Source organism: Microchirus variegatus (genome assembly GCF_963457635.1).
Source record: "Microchirus variegatus genome assembly, chromosome: 2".
NCBI lineage: Eukaryota > Metazoa > Chordata > Actinopteri > Pleuronectiformes > Soleidae > Microchirus > Microchirus variegatus.
Window position 1 is genome coordinate 44,479,296 of NC_139803.1, and position 27,739 is coordinate 44,507,034.

At 42.7% G+C, this 27,739-nt stretch overlaps 2 protein-coding genes across 6 annotated transcripts in view; both read left to right on the forward strand.

Annotated features, from left to right (window-relative positions):
- The first annotated feature begins 457 nt into the window (after window positions 1-457).
- Window positions 458-16,387, forward strand: LOC310944306 (uncharacterized protein). 4 transcript variants are annotated; one of them, XM_083910042.1, is made up of 18 exons: window positions 458-528; window positions 1,254-3,542; window positions 4,764-4,825; window positions 5,046-5,081; window positions 5,182-5,310; window positions 5,419-6,149; window positions 6,229-6,440; window positions 6,694-6,828; window positions 8,062-8,189; window positions 8,304-9,017; window positions 9,098-9,443; window positions 9,562-12,102; window positions 12,209-12,290; window positions 12,386-12,499; window positions 12,597-12,806; window positions 13,791-13,907; window positions 14,024-14,145; window positions 15,836-16,387. In XM_083910042.1, the coding sequence occupies exons 2-18, from the start codon at window positions 1,458-1,460 to the stop codon at window positions 15,902-15,904; spliced, it is 7,833 nt and encodes a 2,610-aa protein (XP_083766168.1). In that variant the 5' UTR covers window positions 458-528; window positions 1,254-1,457; the 3' UTR covers window positions 15,905-16,387. The 4 variants fall into 4 exon arrangements, with proteins under 4 accessions (XP_083766168.1, XP_083766170.1, XP_083766167.1 ...); XM_083910044.1 differs by lacking the exon at window positions 458-528 and having other exon boundaries at window positions 829-3,542; window positions 9,562-11,328; window positions 11,473-12,102; XM_083910041.1 differs by lacking the exon at window positions 458-528 and having other exon boundaries at window positions 829-3,542.
- Window positions 16,388-17,439: 1,052 nt separating this feature from the next.
- The window catches only part of dysf (dysferlin, limb girdle muscular dystrophy 2B (autosomal recessive)), an 82,497-nt gene continuing 72,197 nt past the window's right edge, over window positions 17,440-27,739 (forward strand). For both annotated transcript variants that reach the window (XM_083909925.1, XM_083909926.1), the window contains exons 1-3: window positions 17,440-17,671; window positions 26,023-26,078; window positions 27,262-27,353. In XM_083909925.1, coding sequence (XP_083766051.1) covers window positions 17,584-17,671; window positions 26,023-26,078; window positions 27,262-27,353 — 236 coding nt within the window. In that variant the 5' untranslated portion in view covers window positions 17,440-17,583. The remainder of the gene's footprint in view (window positions 17,672-26,022; window positions 26,079-27,261; window positions 27,354-27,739) is intronic.

The following is a 27,739-nucleotide window of genomic DNA, read 5'->3' on the forward strand; positions in this document are numbered from 1 at the left end:
AACAAACGTCTTTTAAATTGTTATTTTTTTTATATACTGACAGATGATCTATTTTGAGAGACTGTAAATGGGTTTTAATGTAACAAAGTACAAATACTTGGCTACTGTACATGAGTACAAATTTGACGTATTTGTACTTACTTCTTATTTCTAGCATCTTGTACTTTTACTCCACCACATTTTCCTCTAACTCTTGACTTTTGATACTTAAGTACAGCACATTTCATAAACTTTGATATTATATTAAAAAAATTGACTTCAGCTTCTATCGGAGTCATTTTCTGTTCACATACTTGTACTTTTACTCTTTAAAAGTATCACTAAAAGGTACTTTATACACAGAATCGAGAAGTTCTTCCGTGGACGCCGTCCGTAGCCGTTCTTTTATTCTGAAAGGCTGGCCTGCGATCAAAACGGAAGTTGTTAGTCTTGACCAGCCCCTGACTTCCTGTTTGATCGTACCTGCTCCAGACGAAGACGGCGCTGAATTCGCAGCTAAAGTGACGGAAACAACGCAAACCGCGGACGGTAATGAACGAAATGTGACCTTATAAGAACACACGATACGCGTGTTTTTCATAATTTGTGTTCGTAGTTTGTCTAAAGTTGACTGGAGTCGTTCGTTACCGGCTTAGCGGAGGCTAACCCATGCTAGCATCGTTAGCCCCTGTCAGCAGCAGCAGCAGCAGCTAGCTCAGATCGTCAGTTCTGTTGCTTCCGATTTTTTCACAGAAAGTGCAAAGAAATGCGTTTTTGTTTCAGTAGTGACCGTTCTACGTTTTAAATTATTATCTTTTTCGTTAATATATGTTGTTACTTACAGCACAGGTGTATTTAATTTTTCCCATTCGCTCAACGGACAGTTATCAGACATTTCCCCACCCTCTTAACTCAAAGTTAAAATAATAACAACAATAATGTAAAAGTATATAGCGCAGCAATTCTTTAAGGACTGATTTTGAAGGGAAAAGGGTCGGTTTGTGGTGATGTTGACATCCAGGAAGCTGCAGAGACATTGACGGGGGTTTGAGACCGGAAACACGTGCGATGCGTCTGTGTGTATGTGTCTATGTGCGTTCTCATTTCCGTTTAATTTGCTTTCCACACTGTTTGAACGCACATATTTAGGACCTTCCCTGAGGCACCAACAGCGGACAAACCCCTTCTCATAAAGGATGTTACCCACCCAAGAACTAGCTAAAGTTCAGTCCCGTTCAATAATTTCTCTATTTTTTATCTTTTTGTCGGTTTAGGAGCGTTGCAACCTTCCCCCCGTTCCAGCAGGGCCTCAACCGAGCCTCCTTAATGGGGGGCTCACTCTGAGCCTGCTCCAAACTGAGCTGAACGCTATTATCCGTGGTGTTTGCTAGCGCAGTTTCATTGTTGACTTTCAAGCCTTGAACCAGAACTCCAGCGTTCTCCTGATATCACGCTCCCCAAGACGACTGCAAAACACCATGTCCGATCCTCGATACAACCGCTACGCACCGGCTAACCAAAGACCCGCCCAGGGGCCTTATGGACACCCCAGTTTGCAGGCAGAGAGGGACCTCCACACAACTCCTCACCATGGCTCTGGCTTCGGCTCATTCGGACCAGCTCCTGCCAACTCTGGGCGAACCCAGATCCCACCGCTGATGGCCCAGACGGCGAACTACAGGGCCGAACAGAGTAGCGCCGGTACAGATAACAACCCAGAGAGGTCGTCTGTAGACGTGAATGTTAGCAGAGCCAGAGAGGATGTGATGTTCCTTGACAGACCAGATCACCAGTCTCAAGGCCAGAGGTCTCACTTCACCAATACTAATGACTATCTGTCTTTAGACCCAGGAACAGCATCCTATCCCATGTCATCAACCCCTGCTTCTCAAGCTCACAGAAACCGTAGTGATAAGTCTGGTAGTAGCACCTTGGACTGGTTATCGGGTTATAAAATGGCAGCAACCAGTAAGCCCTCTTCGTTTTATCCATCACCTGCTTCGTCGGGCTACACGAGCGTAGAGAACAAAAGAGAACGCGACATGCAGTCCATTCCAGGATTAGGTGACTACGACTATCCCGTACCGAAGCAGCCTCCCGGTCCATCTGAGGCACATCGGCCCAAATATTCCTCCGACTCCGCTGCGAACATCCTTTCGGACTTTGGGCTTGAAAAAGAGGACTTGGGATATCTGGCCTCATACCCTCCAGACCAGATGAACCCTTCCAACATCACATTTATCTTGCAGCAAATCAACATTGAGAAAAAAAAGAGAGCTGCCGCCGCTGTCGGTTCTGTAGGGCCTTCAGGCGTTCTTCAGCCCGCTAAAGTAATTGACTATGGCCATACGAGCAAATATGTTGGCGGGGTTGCGGATGCGATTGGAAGAACGAGTAGCACTAGTTTGTCGGACACTTACGATAATAAACCACAGGTAAACGATATGATGCAGATAAAGAGTAGTCCCATGGGTTCTTCCCGTCAGGGTAGCTCCATCACCGGTGCCCTTGCATCGTACAATTCATTCCCGAGCTCGGTAGGTTCTCCAAGTGATGATCCAGCTCGGCAAATGAACGCCCAACCGAGCCAGGCTTCGCAGAAACGCCTTAGTCCTTTTCCCCTGCCAAAGTCAGACACGGACATAAGACCCATGTCATCTAAAGTGTCGCAGCCCCCGCTGAAACCACCGGGTGCAGCAGATCGCCCGTCTTCGTCGGAAACCAAACCGGCTGCCGCGTCGCGTCGTGGCGCGCATCCGGACCGAGCCGACCTCGCGGCCGTTGGCAGCGCCGACGCCAGTGGCAGCAAGAATCGGGGTTCACCTCAGAGTCGAGCGTCGCTGGTTGTTGAGCAAATTAAGATGTGGCAGAACCAGAGGCGAATGCAGCAGAACCAGCAGCAGCCGCAGCAGAACCAGAGGCAGTTGCAGCAGAACCCGCAGAGGGAGCAACAGCCGCAGCAGAGGCAGTTGCAGCAGAACCCGCAGCCGCCGCAGAGGCAGTTGCAGCAGAACCCGCAGCCGCCGCAGCAGAACCAGCCGCAGCAGCAGCCACAGCAGAAACAGCAGCAGCAGCAAAACCCGCAGAGGCAGCAGCCGCCGCCGCCGCAGCAGAACCAGCCCGAGCAGCAGCAGCAGCAGCAGCAGCAGAACCCGCAGAGTCAGCAGCCGCCGCAGCAGCAGAACCAGCCCGAGCAGCAGCCACAGCAGCAGCAGCAGCAGAACCAGCAGAGTCAGCAGCCACCGCAGCAGCAGAACCAGCCGCAGATGCAGATGCCGGGGGTCCAGCCGGCGATGCCGCCTCCAGTCTTCCCTGCGGCGCAACAATTTCCTCTTCCGTTCGTTGCCGGTCCGCCCGCCTTCCACTCCGCCATGGTTCCTCCAGCCGAGCCGCTCCAGAACGCCGCCCAGTACCGGATGCCTCCCGGCAGGCTGCATCCGGCGCAGAGGTCGGTCTCCAGGCCCTTGCCGACTCCAGCGATGACGTTTGACTACACAGCGTCCACACCAGGAGTCTTTCCGCACACCTGCTCTCTATGTTTCACACGATGCAGTAACTTGGCGGTGAGTAGCTGAACACACTCTTGATTTGTTAGTTATAAAGTCTAAACGTTTGGTTCTTGACCCAACTGAACTGAATCTGTTTTCTTTTTTAATTGTTCTCGATGATTGATGTACTCTTTGTTTCAATTTGGCACAAGTCGCTTTTTTTTGGTCACAATTTCTATTGATTTCTTTTTTTCTGTACCTAATGTTAATCTCTGGAGATGGTTTTATTTTTTTTCCGTTTCAACCATCTCCCGTGAAAGTTTTCCTTCCCTTTGGCGACCACCTTTTACATTTTGAGAACGTGGCGAAGAAGAACCACGCTCTACATCCCCGTAGTTTCCACATCTACTCGTCTTTAACCGAGACGACGCTGACCCTGAAGCTGTTTTTGTTTCCCGATCCTTTCTTAACTGGTGACCTGAGCCAAAACGACCTTCACGAAACGCCAGGAAACGTTGAAGAGACAACCATCGTGGAATCCAGAGTCCGAGAAGAAGACGGCTTCCTTAATACTTCCCGTCGTTGACACTGTGACTACATTTGTCATATTTAATATCCTTAACACTTCAATATATTCACATAATTATTATGTAGCAACTCATTCAGGAGTCGGGACTTAAAAAATATAATTTGAAATTTCTCAAGATCTCAAAGCTTTTCTGTTTCAGCAGCTTTTAGAAACTGAGAAATAAAGTAAACATTTACTTAGACTTTTCTGTTATTGTTATGTTTTTCTAGAAAACCCTGTGGGAATTCAAATAATTCTTAGATTGTACCGTTCTTCTTTGACGCCAGTCTGGGTCTTTAGACCTTAGAACCAGTGGTGAAAATCATCCCTGAAGTTCTTGGCCGGTGACGAGGTGAAGGACGCGATTCCACTGCTTCAAACTGACTGAAAAATAAAGTTTATTCGTCCATGTTGACAGTTGTCTCGAGTTTATCAGAAAACGAGTTTTATGATTCTTTTTTGGATGTTAGCTTTGGTCTGAATGTGTTGTTTATGTTCACGTCCAGGTTTTTCATGTTAATAACATAAGATAATTTGTCCTTTGTGGATTTTTTTTGGTTTCTTTGACTTGGTGTCGACGCATTTTCCCTTTTTCAATTGTAAATGAACAAGACGAGCTCTGAAGATCTAAGGCCTCTGTAATCATGAACAATCAAACGATTCTGTCGTTGACGCTGAAGGTATCGATGCTTTTTGTCTAATTGTTTTTATTCTCTTCTGATTGCTAGGATTGGATCGCCCACCAGAACAGCAGCCTTCACCTTGAGAGCTGCAAACACCTACGGGCAAAGTCAGTCTTTTAAACTTTTTGTTTAACGTCGTTTTTTGGGGGGTTTGAAGATTCAGGATCATCGTTGGCATGTCCCGAGAGGGAATTCTGGACAGAGAAACAGTCCTAGCTACATTGCTAAGATACCAGACACATATTAGTGAATATAGTTAGGCTCTTGTATGTCAAATACATGCTCTTGTATGTTGTAATTGGTGTATTTGACCTGGTTTTTCCACAGATACCCAGGCTGGAATGGTGAGCTTGTTCATTCCAGGTAATAATTGATCTGTAGTAGTTATAGTAACCAAACCAAGGTTAAAAACATTTCCCCGCCAATAACCTGTGCTCGTCTTTTTTTCCCTTTTTTTTCCCAGCGATGCGGGGAAAGACGCCAGGCCCTCGTCGTCGACTTCCTCGCAGGCTTCTTCAGAACAGCGTCGCAAGAGAACCAGAGAAATACGCAGTCGTTCGCGATCGCCGCGCAGCTCCAGATACAATCGCAGGTCTGTGAGACGCCCGTCGTCAAGTCAACGCGTCTTCAAACTGTTTGTTTAATCCGCTGTTGGAAGTTACCCTTTTCTCAGATGAATTTTTTCTCACCCACATCTCAGTTCACGGTCACGATCGAGGAGCAAAGAATGGGAGACGAGGACGAACGAGAGATGGTCTTCTCCGTGGACGAACGAGAGATGGTCTTCTCCAGATAGTAGCGATGATAGATGGTCTTCTCCGAAGAGGAACGACGATAGAAGGTCCTCTCCAAACAGGAGCGACAATAGGTCTTCTCTAAGGAGGAACGATGATAGAAGGTCCTCTCCAAAGAGGAGAGACGATAGAAGGTCCTCTCCAAAGAGGAGCGACGATAGAAGGTCCTCTACAGAGAGGAGCAACGATAGGTCTTCTCCAAAGAGGAGAGACGATAGAAGGAGAAGGTCCTCTCCAAAGAGGAGAGACGATAGAAGGTCCTCTCCAAAGAAGAGCGACGAGGAAAAGTCTGCTCCAAAGACGGGCGACGAGGAAGGGTCTGATAAAGAGTCTTCTCTAAAGATAGGCGGCGAGAAAGAGTCTTCTTCAAAGACGGCCGACAACGAGAAAGCGCATTCTTCAAAGACGGCCGATGAGGAAAAGACGGGCAAGGAGAAAGGGTCTTCTCCAAAGAGGAGCGATAAGAAACGGTCTTCACCACGGAGGACGAGTGAGAGACGATCTTCACCGAGGAGGACTGACAAGAGAAGGTCCTCTCCCAGAGGAGGCCGTGGGAGGAGATCATCAGACTGTTCCCCTGAAAGCAACAGGGCGAGCAGTGCCGAGAGGCTGGTGAAGGAATTACTACAAAAATCAGGTTTGAAAATAACTACTAACTTAAAACAAAAGAATGAACGCACCACTTGCGTCTGAAACCGTTGTCTCCGTCCCTGCAGCCGCACAGACGTCGTCCAAAGAGCCCGACCTCGAGGCCGTCGTCAAAACGCTGGCGCCCGCCTTACTGGCCGAGCTCGCCAAGATGAAGTCTTCCTCGTCGTCGTCGTCGACGAAAGGAAAGCGCTCGCAGTCGTCGTCGTCGTCCTCCTCGGCTGGGAGGAAGAAGGAGACGACCACCACGGCAACCAAGGACACCGTGCAGAAAAGCAAGGTAAGTTCTCGACTTGGTAGTCAGATGGGCTTTTTCAGGAGGGATGGAACCTCGAGAACCGTAACTGCACTGGTGGACGTTCCTCGTTCCCGACAAACAAATGATTGCCAAACTTTGGTGTTGTTGATAATGTCTGTCCCTACTGTTCTCCGATGATGACAAAGTTCCTGCGGTTCCCAATAAAACCTGTCACTCATCCTTGGTTTACGATCATGTTGTTTACTTTCTCTCTCTCTCTCTCTCTCTCCGTCAGGTGGGCAAACCTCCACCTCCGACCATGGTGAAGCTGAGGGGCGTCACCCACACTCTGTCTCACAGCGATTTGCTCAGTGCCGTGGAGCAGTTTGGAAAAACCAAATCGGTCGTGGTGTTTCGTGCCAGGTTGGAGGTACGTGAAGAAACGTCCGTTTCCCGCTGATTATTCCACTTAATGCTCATATTTATATTCAAAATATGGCATTTGTATGCGATGCTCAGGGCCGGCCCAAGCCTCCACGGGGGCCCTAAGCAAAATGTGATTTTGGGGCCCTCTTTTACTGCCAATAATAATGATTATTGATCATTCACACACCTACTATACTAAAGGTGTTCTACTCTTTCTCAAATACGAATACACTTGTAAAACTAAATGTGAGAAGTTTTTGTTGCATGGAAGCAGACACCAGATTTTCAAACTTACAGAAAAATCTTTCAATTAATATTTGGCAAACTCAGCAACTCCCCCTACTGGAGACGCAGTGAATCAATACATAAAACAAAACAGTTTATAAATAAAATATTTACATATTAAGGTGCACAATCTTTGGGCGGGATTCAAAATACACTCCTGTAATACAAAGACTTGACTTTTATATGTAAAAAAACACAGTATTAAATAAAAATATACAAATAAATATCAAACAAATACTTAAATAATAATGTTAAGTTAAATAATCACATCTGACAACTATGTAAAAACTTTGAAAAAGCTTTGGTAAAAATGGGGAGAAAAATTCTGACTTTAGTCTCAAAAACAAAAAGTATCTCGGAATGACTTGAAATTCACCATCGTAATAGTCGGCATCGCCCTGAACAAGGATCTGTTGAAAATATTTGCAAATCACTTAAGGAATAATTTTTATGAATTTTTGAAATTCAGGAAATGATGCATTTGCCCTGATGCACTTTGACAGTGAGCTGACTTTCTTCTCAAAAACAAAAAGTATCTCGGAATGACTTGAAATTTACCATCATAATAGTCGACATCGCCCTGAACAAGGATCTGTTGAAAATATTTGCAAATCTCTTAAGGAATAATTTTTATGAATTTTTGAAAATCAGGAAATGATCCTTTTGTCCTGATGCACTTTGACAGTGAGCTGACTTTCTTCAAAAAAACAAAAAGTATCTCCGAATGACTTGAAATTTACCATCATAGTAGTCGGCATCGCCCTGAACAAGGATCTGTTGAGAATATTTGCAAACAGCAACTTTTATTTTACTTTATTTTAGTTAATTGCTCTTGGGGGCCCTCTAATGGTCACGGGGCCTTAAGCAGCGGCTTAGTTTGCTTATGCCTTGGGCCAGCCCTGGCGATGCTTTTTGACATTTGTGTGTGTGTGTGTGTGTTGACTTCACACAGGCAGTCGTGTGTTTCGAGAAAGCGGAGGATGCTAAGAAACTGAGGAGCACAAGGAAATTCGTCATTCACGGGGTTCCAGTGACTGTTTTTGGAGAAGCGGCGCCTGAAACGGAAAATTCTCCTGAGAAGTAAGTTTTTACAGGAGCTTCCGTCGTCTTTGACCAGAATGTTACTGTTTTATAATGAAGAAAGATGTTTAAAACGTATAAATTGATGTTCTGTCATCTGCCTGTCGTTCACAGAGAACCTGTCGAAACCACCAAATCCTCCACAGCGACGACACCAGAAAAAACGTCACCAACAAAGCCTCAGTCTTCACCTTCTGAGACCCAAACGACCAGTAACGAAACTGCTGCTGCTGATGATGACGCTAAAGTCTTGACCAATCAGAACGAGACAGGAAAGGTTGATCAGGAATCAGGAAACGCGACCGAAGTCCCAAAAACTGAAGAAACGAGCTCCTCTGTACAGGAAACTGAGAATTTGATCTCGGCTGAAGGTATGAAAAAAGAACGGGCAGAAGAAGAAACTCCAGAACCCAAAAACGCTCCGTCTACGCGAGAGAATCCCCCTGATGTTAAGTCAGAAGACTCGGATACAAAGAGTGAACAGTCTGTCGCGGTGCCAGGAAATACAAACGTCTCTGAACTGAAATGTGAAGTAGAACCAAGCAAAGCTGAGGTTCAGGAGAAAGAAGCTGAAGATGTTGGAGGAGCAGGAGCTGAAGTATCCGAAGCCATGGAAGTCACAGGTGGTGCTGCTGACGACGCAGGAAAGGCTGTACCAGACGATTCCAGTGCAGATGAGACCGGACCTGACGTTAAAACTCCACAAACCTCTGTCAAAGCATCAGAACCAGAGTCTGCTGCACCAGGACTGGAGGTGAAGGTGAAGGTGGAGGTGGAGGCTTCACAACCTTCAAGTACCACGGAGGAGGGCAACTCTCTCAACCCAAGGTATGTGTCACTGTGGCTGATGTTTCGCTAAAGATAATGTCCCATCGCTATTTTCAGCAACTTCTCCGTTTGATTTTTAGTTTGCAGAGCCTCAACGAACATCTTGAAGACTCCAGTAAAACCACGATGAACCCTGACCTGGAGTCGGTTGACGTTAAAGCCGATCTTTACTCGTCTCTGCCTCCCCCACTCGGTGAATCCGGCGCTCCAGAACCCAAAGACGAGAATGTCGGGAAACTGGGAGCAGAGAACGCCTGCGTCTCCACTGCTTCTCCAAAAGAGAATGAAGATGTGGACGCTCCAGCATCTAACAACAACAACAACACCACCACCGCAGAACTGCCTCACATTGACCAGGACACAGTGTTGGCCATTAAAGCGTTAGTTCAACAGCACAAACTCAGGACATCGAGTGAGGACAGAGAGGTGACTTTAACTTTTTAACGTTCTTCTAACTCAAAAATACAAGATATCGTTGACTAATTCCATGTTTATCAGACAATTATCTGTAGTCTTGTTTAAAACTTGTTTGTTGTCGGTTCAGGCTCAGCGTGGTCCCACAGAAGACCAGCAGATGTTCAACATGGAAGATTTTGTTACCGTGGATGAAGTCGGCGATGACGTGGGGAACGCACATCAACTCTCCTCCTCCAAACAAACCTCGACAAAAGCCTCCTCCTCCTCCTCCTCCTCCTCCTCCAAGAAGAGAAACTCGTCCTCCAAATCTGTGTCACCCAAAAGGTCGAAGGCATCCACCAAACCCTCTTCCTCTTCCTCCTCTGGTCAAAAACAACAACAGCGTAAGAGAACAAAGTCTCCGGTCAAAGCCACGACGCCGTCGAGTCACAGGACCAGATCGTCTTCCGCTGCTGCGTCCACGCGTCAAACGGGAAAGGTGGAATCGACGCTAACCGCTCGGGAGACTCCCCCAGAGCCAGAGGGTGCGGTTACACAGTCTGACCACACGGTGTCAGCAGAGGACGCCGCTGTAAAAACTGACGAGTCAGAAACGACAAAAACACCAGAGATGCAACCACCTGCACAGGGACAGGAATCGGACCTGAGCCAAAGCCAGAACCTGGACAACAGAGATGATTCAGAGGAACTTCCTGAATCACTCTCTGACAACCAGCAACCTGAACCTGAGAACTTCCAGGTCCTGGACAGCATCGATGATGAAAAGGAACTGCACCCTTCTTCTCAAGCGCTAGAAGAAGATGCTCTTGAAGACCAAGAAGGAAGCAAAAATGCTGCTGAAACCAAAATCAGTGAAGATCATTTCCAAGTCGTGGATTCCAGCTTGAAACCAGAAGAAAATCAGATGAAGACAAAACAGGATGAAGATGAAGGTCAAGGCAGAATGACCTCGGCAGAAGATCTCGAAAAGCCCGACGATCAAATCCCAAAAGACGACGTGAAAGACGTCGGCAGTGATGAACAAGAAACCTTCGAGATCCTGGATTCGATTGATACGACAGAAGATGGCGGTCAAACTCCGTGTGATGCAGCTTCTAAAGACGACCGGAGGAACACAGAAGAAGAGGAAGATGTTTATCAGGTGGTTGATTCTGTTGAAGACGTTCCCACAACGACGGAGACGGAGTCCGAAGCCGACAAGAAGGCCCTCGGAGTCGAGACGGTCGTAATAGATGATAAATTGTCAAAGAGGAACGTTACAAGGACCAGAGCGTCGAAGAAAGAGGACAAGAAGGGAAAAAAGTATGAAACGAGAACAAAAAGGGATTCCACCACAGAAGCTTCTACTAAAGACCTGGAGTCTGGAGCCGTCACTGAGGAGATGGTGTTCGAAATACTGGACTCTGTTGAAGACGAACCGGTCGCGTCCACCTCGGAAAGATCTGTCAGGCGAAGGAGTGCGAGAGGAAAGAAGGAAGACCTCTCTGAATCGTCTAAGAAAACAAAGGCGGACGAAGAGCCTTCATACGAGGTCTTGGACTCTGTGGAAGACGAGAAAACGACGGAAGAAACCGCCGTTGCGACGAGGTCAACCAGAGGCAGAAGAGACAGAACGACGAAGGTTGACAAGACAAAAAAAGAGGACGCGTCGACGAGGAGGCGGCGCACTCCTGTCAGGGAAACGCCACAGAAAGAGGCGGAGCCTCAACGAGAAGGCACGCCGGGCGAGGAGGAAGCCACCTATGAAATATTAGACTCCGTGGAGGACGAGCGTCCCACGACCAGAGGGAAAGGAAGACGTGGGCGTCGACCAAAGAAAGAGGTGAAAAGCACTAAAAATGAAAGCGCTGTTTCCAAGAAGGGCAGCAAAGAAGAAGAGGTGTCGTCCTATCAGGTTCTCGATTCTGTCGAGGGTGAGACGCTTGATCGAGCCAAGAGGACGTCTGAAAACGAGGAGAAACTCAACAAAGAGAGTACGTCTCTTCCGGAGTTACCTACAAATGAGGAGGAGGTGGAGGAGGAGGAGCCTGTGTATCAGGTCGTAGATTCTGTGGAAGACGACCAAGTCCAGGACGAGTCGACGTCCACCAGAGGGACCAATGAGGCAATAGAGGAGATCGGTCCACAAGTGGAGGAGCCAGTGTTGTGTAGCACCGTTGTTGTGGAAGCATCTGAAGAAGATGTGCTCCATGATTCTGAGAAGGTCAACGATGCTGAAGAACCTTTGAGTCTGGAAAAGACGGAGGAGGGTTCTCTCAAAACAGACGAAGGAACGTCGAGAACAAAGTCCAGAAGAGGAGAAACGGCAGACGCTCCGGTGAACCTGGATGAAGTGAGAGACGAGGAGGAGGAGGAGGAGGATTTCCCTGATCAGACGGCTGAGGAGGAAGAACTGAGGAAGAAACCATCTGCTGCTGAAGAAGAGAAGGAACCAGGAGAGGAGAAGGAACCAGGAGAGGAGGTAGAGGTGGACGTGAAGGAGCTGCTGACTCTGGACGAGGTCGGAGCAGATGAAGCCGGCGAGGTCAAGACCGGAGAACTGCAGGAGCTCGTCACTCTGGACGAAATCGCAGAAGACGACGAGGACGAGGTCCAGGAAGTGTCACAGGAGGACAAAGAGGACAAAGAGGACAAAGAGGACAAAGAGGACGAGTCCTCCAACATCGAGGTAAAGAATCAGGTTTAGTTTTCATCTGCTGAGATGATTATGTCGTGATCTGTCCAAACGTCTTCTCGTTCTGACGCTAAAGATGTTCACGTCTCTCTGTTTTTAGACTTCGGTGACTTTAGACGACGGCGAGGACAAACCTGAGAAGACCTCGGGATCTGCCAAACGCAAACACGACGAGGACGCGGGTACGTTAGCCGAAGAAGAACTCGCAGCAGATCCGTCTGAACTCGGCCAATTCTTCTCTGTGATTTTGAGATGTGAAACTCTGAATGTCTTACAGCAGACGAGAGTGTGGACTTTGTGACGGTGGACGAGGTGGGAGAAGCTGAGGAGGAGGACGAGGAGGACGAAGGAGCTCCAAGAACCAGAGGTCGACCCAAGAGGAAAACTCCCGGTAACAAACGCACACACATCTGTCAACAAAGAGACAAAAACGTGATTGTTTTACGACGACGAAGCTCAGTCAGTTTTGTCTTTTTTTTTTACGGCAGTGAGAAAATCTGCGAAAAGTCAGAGCAACGTCGACGCTGAAGACGAAGGACGAGAAGAAGAAGAAGAGGAGGAGGAAACGTCAACGTTAGCGAGGAGTGAGGGCGACCACGACGTTCAGCAGACGGAGGAGGACGCGGCGAGTGAAGCTGGCGTCGATGCTCCCCCTGCTGGACAACAGCTGCAGTCTGAGAACCAGGGCAGTGCAGACGGTAACGTGTTCGTCCACTTAAAGGGGCTTTAATTTCTTAAATGTGATCGCTTTTGTGTTTTTGAATGACTAAATTCACTTCTTGTTCCTTTAAAGAAGTTGAACTTTTACAGAAAGATAAATAGATTTAGGTGAACTCATTATTTCCTCCTCGTCAGAGTCACTCGATACGCTGACGACGGTGTGATTTCATTGAAACGTTGCAGTTTACTCATCAAATCGGGCAGGGCCGGACCAAGCCTCCATGGGGCCCGAAGCAAAATTAGATTTTGGGGCCCTCTGTCATGCCAATAATAATGGTAATTCACACACCTACTAAACTAAAGGTATTATACTTATTCTACTCTGTCACAAATACACTTGTAAAACTAAATGTGAGAACTTTTTGACACCAGATTTGCAAAATTACATATTTGGCAAACTCAGCAACTCCCCCTACTGGCGACACAGAGAATCAATCAATACAACGGTTTATAAATAAAACATTAAGATTTTAAGGTCTGAAAATCTAAAAACGTGTACTTGAAGTAGTACTTGAATGATAATGTAAATCAACAGAGGCACCCTGAACAAGGTAATAAAAATGTTTTATAAATAAAATATTTGAATATTATAATAATAATAATCTGACAACAGTGAAAAAGCTAAATAAGCTACAGGAATCCAAATTTTTATTTATTTATTCATTTTAGTTAATTGCTCTTGGGGGCCCTCTAGTGGTCACGGGGCCCGAGGCAGCGGCTTAGTTCGCTGATGCCTTGGGCCGGCCCTGAAATCGAGTGCAAAGTCTGGCTGCAAAACAGTCTGAATTTTTCTACCACTAGGGGGCAGAGTCTGTACATGAAATGGTTACAAAGTGATGTTTTCCCATTAGTGATTCTGTGTAAAAGTGTCACTGAAGATTGTTTATTATTATTTAGTTATTCTAATAAATCCTGTGAATAAATGTGTTATATATTATTTTAATTCCTTTTTTATTCTGTAGTTGTGAGTAAAAGGAAGTCGGAGCTCGTCGGACCGGAGGCGAAAAGATCTCGTTCTCGATCTCCTAGCGTCGCTGCCGACTTCAAACTGCCGCCGTTCACTCCCAACAGCCCGCTAGGTGAGAAACACACACTTTTATTGAAAATCACTCGCATTAAAGGTGTTTTGTTACTGGAGGTTTTTTTATATTATTGTTATTATTTGACTTACATTTGTGTGTCTGTGTCTCCTCAGGTCAGGAGTTTGTCGTCCCCAAATCCGGGTTCTTCTGTAATCTGTGTCGGGTTTTCTATCTGAGCGAGAACACGGCCAAGGAAGTTCACTGCAGCGGCCAGAAGCACTACGACAACCTGCAGGTACACACACACACACACACACACATTCTTGTACTTGCTGCATACTGAGGACCAGCATTTCCACTTTATAAATCAACACAATTACAAATATCTACTTCATGAATGACATCTACAAAGAACTACTGGTTGCAGTACCATAAAATGTCTGCAGGTGGAGCCCCAGAGCAAAAAGGGCTGGAAAACTTTTTCGATTTTATTTTATTTTTTAAATTTTTGGTCCAACATTTTACAAAAACGTCATACTATACTATGTCTTCCAAAATTTGAAAAAAAAAATTTGACCCAAAAAAAATAAAAAAAATTTGAACCAACATTTGAACAAAAATGTTGACCCAAAATTTGAAAAAAAATGTTGACCCAAAATTTGAAAAAAATTTGAAAAGAAAATTTGACAGAAAATTTTTGCTCCAAAATTTGACAAAAACGCCATTCTATACTGTCTTCCAAAATGTGAAAAAAAAAAAATTGGTCCAAAATTTGAAAAAAAAAAATTTGACCCAAAAAAAATTAAAAAAAATTGACCCAAAATTTGAAAAAAAATGTTGACCCAAAATTTGAAAAAAAATGTTGACCCAAAATTTGAAAAAAAATGTTGACCCAAAATTTGAAAAAAAATTGAAAAGAAAATTTGACAGAAAATTTTTGCTCCAAAATTTGACAAAAACGCCATTCTATACTATGTCTTCCAAAATGTGAAAAAAAAAAATTGGTCCAAAATTTGAAAAAAAATGTTGACCCAAAATTTGAAAAAAAATTGAAAAGAAAATTTGACAGAAAATTTTTGCTCCAAAATTTGACAAAAACGCCATTCTATACTGTCTTCCAAAATGTGAAAAAAAAAAATTGGTCCAAAATTTGAAAAAAAAAATTTGACCCAAAAAAAATAAAAAAAAATTGAACCAAAATTTGAAAAAAAATGTTGACCCAAAATTTGAAAAAAAAATGTTGACCCAAAATTTGAAAAAAAATGTTGACCCAAAATTTGAAAAAAAATGTTGACCCAAAATTTGAAAAAAATTTGAAAAGGAAATTTGACAGAAAATTTTTGCTCCAAAATTTGACAGAAATTTTTTGCTCCAAAATTTGACAAAAACGCCATTCTATACTATGTCTTCCAAAATGTGAAAAAAAAAATTGGTCCAAGATTTGAAAAAAAAAATTTGGTCCAAAATTTGAAGCACACACTCACACACACACACTCACGATATCTACGTCGGATCAAGTCTACGATGTCTACGCCACATGATCACGTTTTTATCTCACTTTTCATTGTGTAAACTGAAGTTTGTAAACCACTCACTCTCCCACACCAAAGTCACTCACTCTCCCACACCAAAGTCACTCACTCTCCCACACCAAAGTCCATAGAGTAAACCAGTGATTTTAACATCACAGCACACAGGAGTTCACAGGAGTTGTTGATCCACTGTTGACAGTGTGACACAAGAAAGTGACACAAAGTGACCACATGAGGCAGCAGAGGACCAGCAGCTCCTGTGTCCCTGTGAGCTAAAATCACTGGTTTTCTCTATGGACTTTGGTGTGGGAGAGTGAGTGTGTCTCACAGTGAAGATAAAGTCGTGAACATGTGACGTAGATATCGTGGTCTTTGTTTATGAGGTGAACCTGAGAACACCCGTCGGTCCCTTTAATCCCGTCTGACGTCACTTCCTGTCTCTTTGTTTTTCAGAAACATTACCAGAAGCTTCAACACTCGAGAAGTTCGACACCAAACTCCGTCGGTTCCTTTTCTGACTGATTTAAACCTTCTCACCTGTTTCTCTTTTGTTTTTATTGTGAAAACAGTGAATGTGGACGAAGGGAAACTCGTGGAAACGTCGTCCGCGTCGAGCGACTCTCAAATATTAATGTCATGAATCAGCTGTCGTGTCTGGTAAATATTCACACTTCTGCAGTCACAGCTTTCATGGTGAATAAATGAGTCTAATTTCACTCGCTCACATCACAAAACTCATCATTATTACAATGATTCTGACTCAGTTTGTCCTGTTTGTAAAAATATAAATAAAGAAAATGCGTCGTTCATCACAAAACAGATTTAAAAACAAACACATTTTCATTCATTTCCAAATTAATGTCAGTTTGTTAGACGTCAAACTGGAGAAGTGGCGCCACCTGGTGGTCAAACACAAAAATGTTCATTTAGCAACTTTGGAGGCGAGTTTCACTCAATAATATTTAATTGTCTGCGTTTGTTTATCACAAATAAATCAGTTTGTTTTTCTCCACAGGCAGAATTAGCTTTCATTTAAAAAACAAAACATTTATTTTTATGTTGTTGTACAAATTTATTCTGAGTTTTCAAGCAAATAAAATGTATCTCACATGATGGCACTTATTTATTTATTTTTTTTACAGTGAAATCTTTTTTTAAAGAATCATCATTAGTTAAAGTAAATGAGAGTTTTTGCTTTTTTACAACCCCTACAGGCCACCGTAGTTCCTCATATACCTCTGTCTGTGTGAAAATGTGGAACAAGCACATTTTTTCCAAGTGTGTGTGTGTGTGTGTGTGTGTCTGTGTGTGTGTGTGTGTGTGTGTGTTGGTTTAAGTTTGCAGGATCAGGATTGTTCATTGTGTAAAGGCATGTGGGCATGGAGCTGGCCCTTTAAGCCACATGTGATTGAAACAACAGTGTGTGTGTTTGTGAGAGAGAGGGCGCCCCCTGCTGTTGAGAACCAGCCTCAAACTGACACATGAGATTTTAGTCACATCACTCACTCTCCCACACCAAAGTCCATAGAGAAAACCAGTGATTTTAGCTCACAGGGACACAGGAGCTGCTGACTTTGGTGTGAGAGTGAGTGACTTTGGTGTGGGAGAGTGAGTGGTTTACAAACTTCAGTTTCACAAGGAAAAGTCTTAACAGTGAGGTTTTTACGTCTCTGTCTCTCACACTTTTATAAATATATATATATATATATATATGTATATGTATGTATATGTATGTATATATATGTATGTATATATATATATATATATATGTATATGTATGTATATATATATATGTATATGTATGTATATATATATATATATATATATATATGTGTGAACTGTCCCTTTAAAGGTCAGAGGTCAGTCGTGAACGTTGGTTTGGTTATGGTTAGAGATGAGGCTGTGGTGAGGTGTGTGTGTGTGTGTGTGTGTGTGTGTGTGTGTGACTGAGACAGCTGAGAGCTGCAGCTCCACCAGTCTCTCTCTCTCTCTCTCTCTCTCTCTCTGTTCATTCTCGGTGCCTCTCGTCCATTTTCTCTCTCTCTGTATTGATTCTCTCTCGTCTCTCAGTGGATTTTTCTTGGACAAACTGATGCTCGTGTATATGGACCATAGAGAGTGTGTGTGTGTGTCACCGTGTGTGTGTAGGTGTGTGTCACCGTGTGTGTGTTTGTAACTGTGTGTGTGTGTGTGTGTGAGACATGCTCCGTGTGTTTATTCTGTGTGCAGAGCGTCTGCAGACGCCGGACGCCGACATCAGTGATGCTTACTGTCAAGTCATCTATGAAGGTAAGACCTGAGTGTGTGTGTGTGTGTGTGTGTGATAGAGCGACTAAAAGACAGGGATGAAGTTTGTATATATATGTGTGTGTGTGTGTGTGTGTGTGTGTGTGTCAGATGTGGAACAGCTGATGAGTTATTATTGGAAAACACCTCAGTCATGGTTCATGGCGACCAGGCTGAGTGGGGTGGGGCGGAGTGTGTGTGTGTGTGTGTGTGTCTGCATTATGTATATGTGTGTGTGTGTGTGTGAGGACACATTTGATTCAAAACTGTCTTTGTGGGAACATTTTTTTTATATAAAGGTCTTTTTGAGGGTTAAACTGTGCCAGTGTCATTTTGAATTGTGGTTACTGGTCCATACATAAACTCAGGGTCCTCAGAAGAATAGCTGCACAAACGTGTGTGTGTGTGTGTGTGTGTAGACCCACAGGGATAAACTCTCTGGTTACTATAAACACTCTTATGTTTTACTGAACACAGTAAACTACAGTCAATAAGACCAAGATCTGGGTGAGTCTAACACTGCAGTAAACTGTCATCTAGAAGATGACAGTTTACTGCAGTGTTTACTACAGTAGATGACAGTTTACTGCAGTGTTTACTACAGTAGATGACAGTTTACTACAGTAGATGACAGTTTACTGCAGTGTTTACTACAGTAGATGACAGTTTACTACAGTAGATGACAGTTTACTGCAGTGTTTACTACAGTAGATGACAGTTTACTGCAGTGTTTACTACAGTAGATGACAGTTTACTGCAGTGTTTACTACAGTAGATGACAGTTTACTGCAGTAGATGACAGTTTACTGCAGAAGATGACAGTTTACTGCAGTGTTTACTACAGTAGATGACAATTTACTACAGTGTTTACTACAGTAGATGACAGTTTACTGCAGTAGATAACAGTTTACTGCAGAAGATGACAGTTTACTGCAGTGTTTACTACAGTAGATGACAGTTTACTACAGTGTTTACTACAGTAGATGACAGTTTACTGCAGTGTTTACTACAGTAGATGACAGTTTACTACAGTAGATGACAGTTTACTGCAGTGTTTACTACAGTAGATGACAGTTTACTGCAGTGTTTACTACAGTAGATGACAGTTTACTGCAGTGTTTACTACAGTAGATGACAGTTTACTGCAGTGTTTACTACAGTAGATGACAGTTTACTGCAGTAGATGACAGTTTACTGCAGAAGATGACAGTTTACTGCAGTGTTTACTACAGTAGATGACAGTTTACTACAGTGTTTACTACAGTAGATGACAGTTTACTGCAGTAGATGACAGTTTACTGCAGAAGATGACAGTTTACTGCAGTGTTTACTACAGTAGATGACAGTTTACTACAGTGTTTACTACAGTAGATGACAGTTTACTGCAGTGTTTACTACAGTAGATGACAGTTTACTGCAGTAGATAACAGTTTACTGCAGTGTTTACTACAGTAGATGACAGTTTACTACAGTGTTTACTACAGTAGATGACAGTTTACTGCAGTGTTTACTACAGTAGATGACAGTTTACTACAGTGTTTACTACAGTAGATGACAGTTTACTGCAGTGTTTACTACAGTAGATGACAGTTTACTACAGTAGATGACAGTTTACTGCAGTGTTTACTACAGTAGATGACAGTTTACTGCAGTGTTTACTACAGTAGATGACAGTTTACTACAGTAGATGACAGTTTACTGCAGTGTTTACTACAGTAGATGACAGTTTACTGCAGTGTTTACTACAGTAGATGACAGTTTACTGCAGTGTTTACTACAGTAGATGACAGTTTACTGCAGTAGATGACAGTTTACTGCAGAAGATGACAGTTTACTGCAGTGTTTACTACAGTAGATGACAGTTTACTACAGTGTTTACTACAGTAGATGACAGTTTACTGCAGTAGATGACAGTTTACTGCAGAAGATGACAGTTTACTGCAGTGTTTACTACAGTAGATGACAGTTTACTACAGTGTTTACTACAGTAGATGACAGTTTACTGCAGTGTTTACTACAGTAGATGACAGTTTACTGCAGTAGATGACAGTTTACTGCAGAAGATGACAGTTTACTGCAGTGTTTACTACAGTAGATGACAGTTTACTACAGTGTTTACTACAGTAGATGACAGTTTACTGCAGTAGATGACAGTTTACTGCAGAAGATGACAGTTTACTGCAGTGTTTACTACAGTAGATGACAGTTTACTACAGTGTTTACTACAGTAGATGACAGTTTACTGCAGTGTTTACTACAGTAGATGACAGTTTACTGCAGTAGATAACAGTTTACTGCAGTGTTTACTACAGTAGATGACAGTTTACTACAGTGTTTACTACAGTAGATGACAGTTTACTGCAGTGTTTACTACAGTAGATGACAGTTTACTACAGTGTTTACTACAGTAGATGACAGTTTACTGCAGTGTTTACTACAGTAGATGACAGTTTACTACAGTAGATGACAGTTTACTGCAGTGTTTACTACAGTAGATGACAGTTTACTGCAGTGTTTACTACAGTAGATGACAGTTTACTACAGTAGATGACAGTTTACTGCAGTGTTTACTACAGTAGATGACAGTTTACTGCAGTGTTTACTACAGTAGATGACAGTTTACTGCAGTGTTTACTACAGTAGATGACAGTTTACTGCAGTAGATGACAGTTTACTGCAGAAGATGACAGTTTACTGCAGTGTTTACTACAGTAGATGACAGTTTACTACAGTGTTTACTACAGTAGATGACAGTTTACTGCAGTAGATGACAGTTTACTGCAGAAGATGACAGTTTACTGCAGTGTTTACTACAGTAGATGACAGTTTACTACAGTGTTTACTACAGTAGATGACAGTTTACTGCAGTGTTTACTACAGTAGATGACAGTTTACTGCAGTAGATGACAGTTTACTGCAGAAGATGACAGTTTACTGCAGTGTTTACTACAGTAGATGACAGTTTACTACAGTGTTTACTACAGTAGATGACAGTTTACTGCAGTAGATGACAGTTTACTGCAGAAGATGACAGTTTACTGCAGTGTTTACTACAGTAGATGACAGTTTACTACAGTGTTTACTACAGTAGATGACAGTTTACTGCAGTGTTTACTACAGTAGATGACAGTTTACTGCAGTAGATAACAGTTTACTGCAGTGTTTACTACAGTAGATGACAGTTTACTACAGTGTTTACTACAGTAGATGACAGTTTACTGCAGTGTTTACTACAGTAGATGACAGTTTACTACAGTGTTTACTACAGTAGATGACAGTTTACTGCAGTGTTTACTACAGTAGATGACAGTTTACTACAGTAGATGACAGTTTACTGCAGTGTTTACTACAGTAGATGACAGTTTACTGCAGTGTTTACTACAGTAGATGACAGTTTACTACAGTAGATGACAGTTTACTGCAGTGTTTACTACAGTAGATGACAGTTTACTGCAGTGTTTACTACAGTAGATGACAGTTTACTGCAGTGTTTACTACAGTAGATGACAGTTTACTGCAGTAGATGACAGTTTACTGCAGAAGATGACAGTTTACTGCAGTGTTTACTACAGTAGATGACAGTTTACTACAGTGTTTACTACAGTAGATGACAGTTTACTGCAGTAGATGACAGTTTACTGCAGAAGATGACAGTTTACTGCAGTGTTTACTACAGTAGATGACAGTTTACTACAGTGTTTACTACAGTAGATGACAGTTTACTGCAGTGTTTACTACAGTAGATGACAGTTTACTGCAGTAGATAACAGTTTACTGCAGTGTTTACTACAGTAGATGACAGTTTACTACAGTGTTTACTACAGTAGATGACAGTTTACTACAGTGTTTACTACAGTAGATGACAGTTTACTGCAGTGTTTACAACAGTACATGACAGTTTACTACAGTAGATGACAGTTTACTACAGTACATGACAGTTTACTGCAGTGTTTACAACAGTACATGACAGTTTACTACAGTAGATAACAGTTTACTGCAGTAGATAACAGTTTACTGCAGTGTTTACTACAGTAGATGACAGTTTACTGCAGTAGATAACAGTTTACTGCAGTGTTTACTACAGTAGATGACAGTTTACTACAGTAGATGACAGTTTACTACAGTGTTTACTACAGTACATGACAGTTTACTGCAGTGTTTACAACAGTACATGACAGTTTACTACAGTAGATGACAGTTTACTACAGTACATGACAGTTTACTACAGTGTTTACTACAGTAGATGACAGTTTACTACAGTGTTTACTACAGTAGATGACAGTTTACTGCAGTGTTTACAACAGTACATGACAGTTTACTACAGTAGATGACAGTTTACTACAGTACATGACAGTTTACTGCAGTGTTTACAACAGTACATGACAGTTTACTACAGTAGATGACAGTTTACTACAGTGTTTACTACAGTACATGACAGTTTACTGCAGTGTTTACAACAGTACATGACAGTTTACTGCAGTAGATGACAGTTTACTGCAGTGTTTACAACAGTACATGACAGTTTACTACAGTAGAAGACAGTTTACTGCAGTGTTTACTACAGTACATGACAGATTACTACAGTACATGACAGATTACTACAGTACATGACAGTTTACTGCAGTAGATGACAGTTTACTGCAGTAGATGACAGTTTACTGCAGTAGATTAAAGTAAATTATATTAGTTTCACTATAACAGTAATTTCTTCTGTCCTTTAGTGAATGAAAGAAGTTTTTAAATGACAGATGACAGTAGATTAGATGAGAGAATATCAGATTAAATAAACAGATGAAGCTCCTGTGAATCTGCAGATTAATTTAATCTCAGTGAAGTTAGAGGAGAAAACTTCAGATGATTGAGTGTAAAATGTAAACAATTAATTCACCGTTATAAGATTTATTTACTTTAGGACAAAGTGACATAAATAACATCATAAACAACATCACGTGACTCAGTCGTGACCTTTGACCTTCAGATGAATTCATGTCTTTTATTAACATTTTAAATCAGATTAAATCCACAATGAAAACTTTATTAACATGAATTTACTGCAGACGCTTCACGACGTTTAAATCCTGACGCTGAAACAGACTCAATTTACTTTATTGGAATAAAATCCTGAAAATGAACGGATTATAATCTCAGATGAGAGAGAGAGAGAGAGAGAGAGTGAGTGGTAGAGCGAGGTAGAGGAAACACAGGCAGGAGATAAGAGAGGAAATGTCCACAGGAAGTGAGGACGTTTCCACAGGAAGTGAGGAGGTTTCCTCTGGACGTGAATGAATTCCTCATGTTGTCGTGTTCTCACTGCAGTCAGACGCAGAACCAGAACCAGTCGTCGTCTCCTTCTCCTTCTTCTTCTAAATCTTAGTCTGTGACAGGAATAATCTGAAGAATCTGGGAATATTTACACTTTATTTGAGTCGTTGGATGTAGCTGAACGTGTCGGCCATGTTGCGTTGCGTCCTACAGCGAGCGAACAACCTGAGACACTCCCACCCGCTGGCGAGTGTCACCTTCAGAGGTAAGAGGTGCATCATGGGAAAAAAACAAAACAATTATAACAAATTAACGACAGTAAATTGGGGGAATTTTTGTTGGTGTTGCTAAAACAGTTTTTTTCCCCCCATCATGCCTTTTGTTTCTGTTTCTGAAGTCGCATTTGTTGCTTTTTTCCAACTGGAAATTCGTCTTTTTTCACTTTGTAAACTCACTCACTCTCCCACACCAAAGTCACTCACTCTCCCACACCAAAGTCCATAGAGTAAACCAGTGATTTTAACATCACAGCACACAGGAGTTCACAGGAGTTGTTGATCCACTGCTGCCTCCATCACTAACTTACAATGACTGATTTTAGTGAATTCAGCTTTTAAAATATTTACTTTAGACTTAACTCAGTGACACAAAGTGACCACACGAGGCAGCAGAGGACCAGCAGCTCCTGTGTCCCTGTGAGCTAAAATCACTGGTTTTCTCTATGGGCTTTGGTGTGGGAGAGTGAGTGACTTTGGTGCGGGAGAGTGAGTGACTTTGGTGCGGGAGAGTGAGTGACTTTGGTGCGAGAGAGTGAGTGACTTTGGTGCGAGAGAGTGAGTGACTTTGGTGCAGGAGAGTGAGTGATTTTGGTGCGGGAGAGTGAGTGACTTTGGTGTGAGAGAGTGACTGTGACTTTGGTGAGTAGTTTACAAAGTTGTGAATCAGAGCAAGATTTTATAATTTATTATTATTATTTATTTATAAGTCCCGTGTGCGTGTGCGTGTGTGTGTGTGTGTGTGTGCGTGTGCGTGTGTGTGTGTGTGTGAACATGTGCTGGTGTTTGTGCTAAAAGCAGGATTTCCTGCCTAAGTGTTGTTGTTGGAACTAAACATGTTCTTCGTCAAAACCAGGAATAAAAGCTGGCACCGACACCAACACCTCTGCTGCTGCTGCCAGAAAATCTGTCAAAATAAACAAGGTTATTGAGTCAATGCAGCGCCCTCTAGTGTTTTTATTTACCATTTTATTTTCTCATTCTGAAGAAAAGGATTTCTGTACTTTTAGACCGTTTATAAACAACGGTTGTAGTCATTAAGGCTAGCAGGTGAAGCTTTGAACATGGACTGTAGATGTTGTAATTAAGCCAATCTGCTATGTTAGCTTAGATGTTAGCATTAGCTGGAAAGTTGAGGTTTCATCATAGATATAATATATATAACTATCTTGCTAGGTTGGCTTAAGTATTAGTATTAGCGAGCAGATAAAGCTTTGAACATAGACTGTAGATTAAAGCTATCTTGCTTGGTTAGCTCAGAGGTTAGCATTAGCTGGAAGGTCAAGGTTTCATCATAGACTGCATATAACTATCTTGCCAGGTTGGCTAAGGTATTAGCATAGCTCGAGAGTCGGGGTTTGAACATAGACTGTATAAAAACACTAAGTGTTGTCGCTAAAGCTAACTAGCTTCGTTCCTGAGCTGAATCACTCAAAGTAAGAAGTAACTCTGATTCAATTCTTTCATTTTACTTCTGAAAGTTTAAATTTTTTACTTTTATGTCTTTAATTTGAGGTTTGTGTGGTTTATACAGGTTAGCATGTTAGCTTATTTCAGCTATTTACTGTAAATGTTCATCACAAAATGAACTAAACTTAACTTAAACACACAGACCTCATCTAATCTTAGGTTTCCTGTGTGTGTGTGTGCGTCTAAGTGTGTGTGTGTGCGTGTGTCTCAGTGTGTGTGTGGGTGTGCGTGTCTCAGTGTGTGTCTCAGTGTGTGTGTGTGCGTGTCTCAGTGTGTGTCTCAGTGTGTGTGTGTGTGCGTCTCAGTGTGTGTGTGCGTGTCTCAGTGTGTGTGTGTGCGTCTCAGTGTGTGTGTGTGCGTGTGTGTCTCAGTGTGTGTGTGCGTGTGTCTCAGTGTGTGTATGCGTGTGTGTGCATGTGTTTTTCAGTGTGTGTGTGTGTGCGTGTGTCTCAGTGTGTGTCTCAGTGTGTGTGTGTGTGCGTCTCAGTGTGTGTGTGCGTGTCTCAGTGTGTGTCTCAGTGTGTGTGTGTGTGTGTGTGCGTCTCAGTGTGTGTGTGCGTGTCTCAGTGTGTGTGTGTGCGCGTCTCAGTGTGTGTGTGCGTGTGTGTCTCAGTGTGTGTGTGCGTGTGTCTCAGTGTGTGTATGCGTGTGTGTGCATGTGTTTTTCAGTGTGTGTGTGTGTGCGTGTGTCTCAGTGTGTGTCTCAGTGTGTGTGTGTGTGCGTCTCAGTGTGTGTGTGCGTGTCTCAGTGTGTGTGTGCGTCTCAGTGTGTGTGTGTCTCAGTGTGTGTGTGTGTGTGTGTGTGCGTCTCAGTGTGTGTGTGCGTGTGTCTCAGTGTGTGTGTGTGCGTGTGTGTCTCAGTGTGTGTGTGTCTCAGTGTGTGTCTCAGTGTGTGTGTGTGTGCGTGTGTCTCAGTGTGTGTGTGTGTGTGCCCGTGTGTGTCTCAGTGTGTGTGTGTGTGTGTGTGTGTGTGTGTGTGTCGGTCTATTCTGGGCTGATGACAGAGTTAGTGCCAGGCTGAAGAACCAGGAAGTGACGGTCGTACCACTTCAGTGTCTGAGATGTTTATTCAGATAACAGCTGTTAGGACACACACACACACACACACACACACACACATATTTATATTTAGTGTGTTTTTGTGTCTCTGTTTCCAGCAATAATTCACACATTCTTCATTTAGAGCTCACAAATAATATATTTAGATATTTAGACAATAGTCATTGTTTCTGTTTCCTCTGTGTTTCTGTGTGTGTATATATATATATATATATATATATTTATAAAGTGTTTGTATTATATTTCTACAGTTGTTGATTTTGTTCTTTTCTGTGTTTTTTTCTCCAGGATCAAAGAAGAAGACAAAGGTCATCAAGAACAATCCTAACCCCGTGTGGAACGAGGTACGACCTGAAACACGACCTCACTTCCTGTTAGCGATAATGTGTTTACGACAGTTTCGGGCATGACGACGAAAACTAAAGATAACATTAAAAAAAAAAAAACTGTAGTAGTTTAATTTAATCTCTCTTCATATCAGGAGCATCTTCACATATATACTGATATTTTAAATCAATAATATCACACATTAGTATTTTCTTAAAATTATGTCCGAAACTCAAACCTACGGTGGCCTGGAAGTGCAACTATCTTTTGAAACACCGATAAAAAAAATAGTAAGAGTTATCGTGTCAATGCAGCGCCCTCTAGTGTTTTTGTTTTTCATTTAATTTTCTCAAAGATTCATGTAAAAGAACAACTGTTGTCGCCCCCTGATGGCCTTAGCTTAGGTATTAGCGTAGCTAGCGTTTTGAGGTTTAATCGTAGACTGTAGATGTTGTATTTAAATCAATCTTGCTAGGTTAGCGTGGGTATTAGCATGAGTTGGAATGTCAAGGTTTCATCATCGACTGCATATAACTATCTTGCTAGGTTGGCGTAGGTATTAGCATAGCTTGAGAGTTTAGGTCTGAACATATTTCGCCAATATCGTTAGTATTTTCTTAAAATTATGACCGAAACTGACTCAAATCTACAGTGGCCTGGAAGTTCAAATATCTTTTAAAACACTAATAAAAAATAAACATTTCCTTCATTTTCAGTCATTGTGCCAATTCAGCGCCCTCTAGTGTTTTTGTTTTTCATTTATTTTTCTCAAATATTTATATAAAAGAACAACTGTTGTTGCCCCCTGGTGGCCTTAGCTCTGGTATTAGCATCGCTAGCGTTTTGAAGTTTATTCATAGGTTAGCGTGGGTATTAGCATTAGCTGGAAGGTCAAGGTTTGACCATATATCACCAATATCGGACGATAATATTGTACGTTCGTATTTTCTCAAAATTATCTCGGAAACTGACTCAAATCTACGGTGGCCTGGAAGTGCAAATATCTTTGAAAACACTAATAAAAAATAAACATTTTCCTTTATTTTTAGATTCTAACGTAAACAGAAAAGTAACGTAACTACGACCCGAGAGACTACGAACCTCTGTGATGATCATGTGACTCGTTTTGTCGTCGTTTGTGTTGTTTGTGTGTCGTTTGTGTGTTGTTTGTGTGTTGTTTGTGTGTGTTTTGTGTGTCAGGGCTTTGAATGGGACCTGAAGGGGATTCCTCTGGACTCTGGAGCAGAACTCCACTGTGTCGTCAAAGACCATGAGAAGATGGGGAGAAACAGGTACTGAACCTGAACCTGAACCTGAACCTGAACCTGAACCAGGTCCAGGACCAGGAGGAGGAGGAGGGGGCGGGGTCAAAGTCAAACAGGGGAATAAAAGGGCGGGAAAACGGATAAATTCCTCGCTCACACAACAGGAAGTGCGATAAGACTCGAGGCGTGTGTCCTGCGGTTATTTTTGGACCGGCCTCCTTCAGAGGTCAAAGGTCAGGCTTGAAAGAATGGCGTCGTCCTTTGATTGTGTTTTGCTCGGTCATGTTTCCACCCATTCACTGGAAGTCAGAGCAGAGAGTGACGGAGTGATTTCCTCATGTTTTCATCGGTGAACGTTTGTCCTTCTGTGAGCAACTTTTTTTTTTTTTTTTTTTTTCTGCTAATCAATCTGA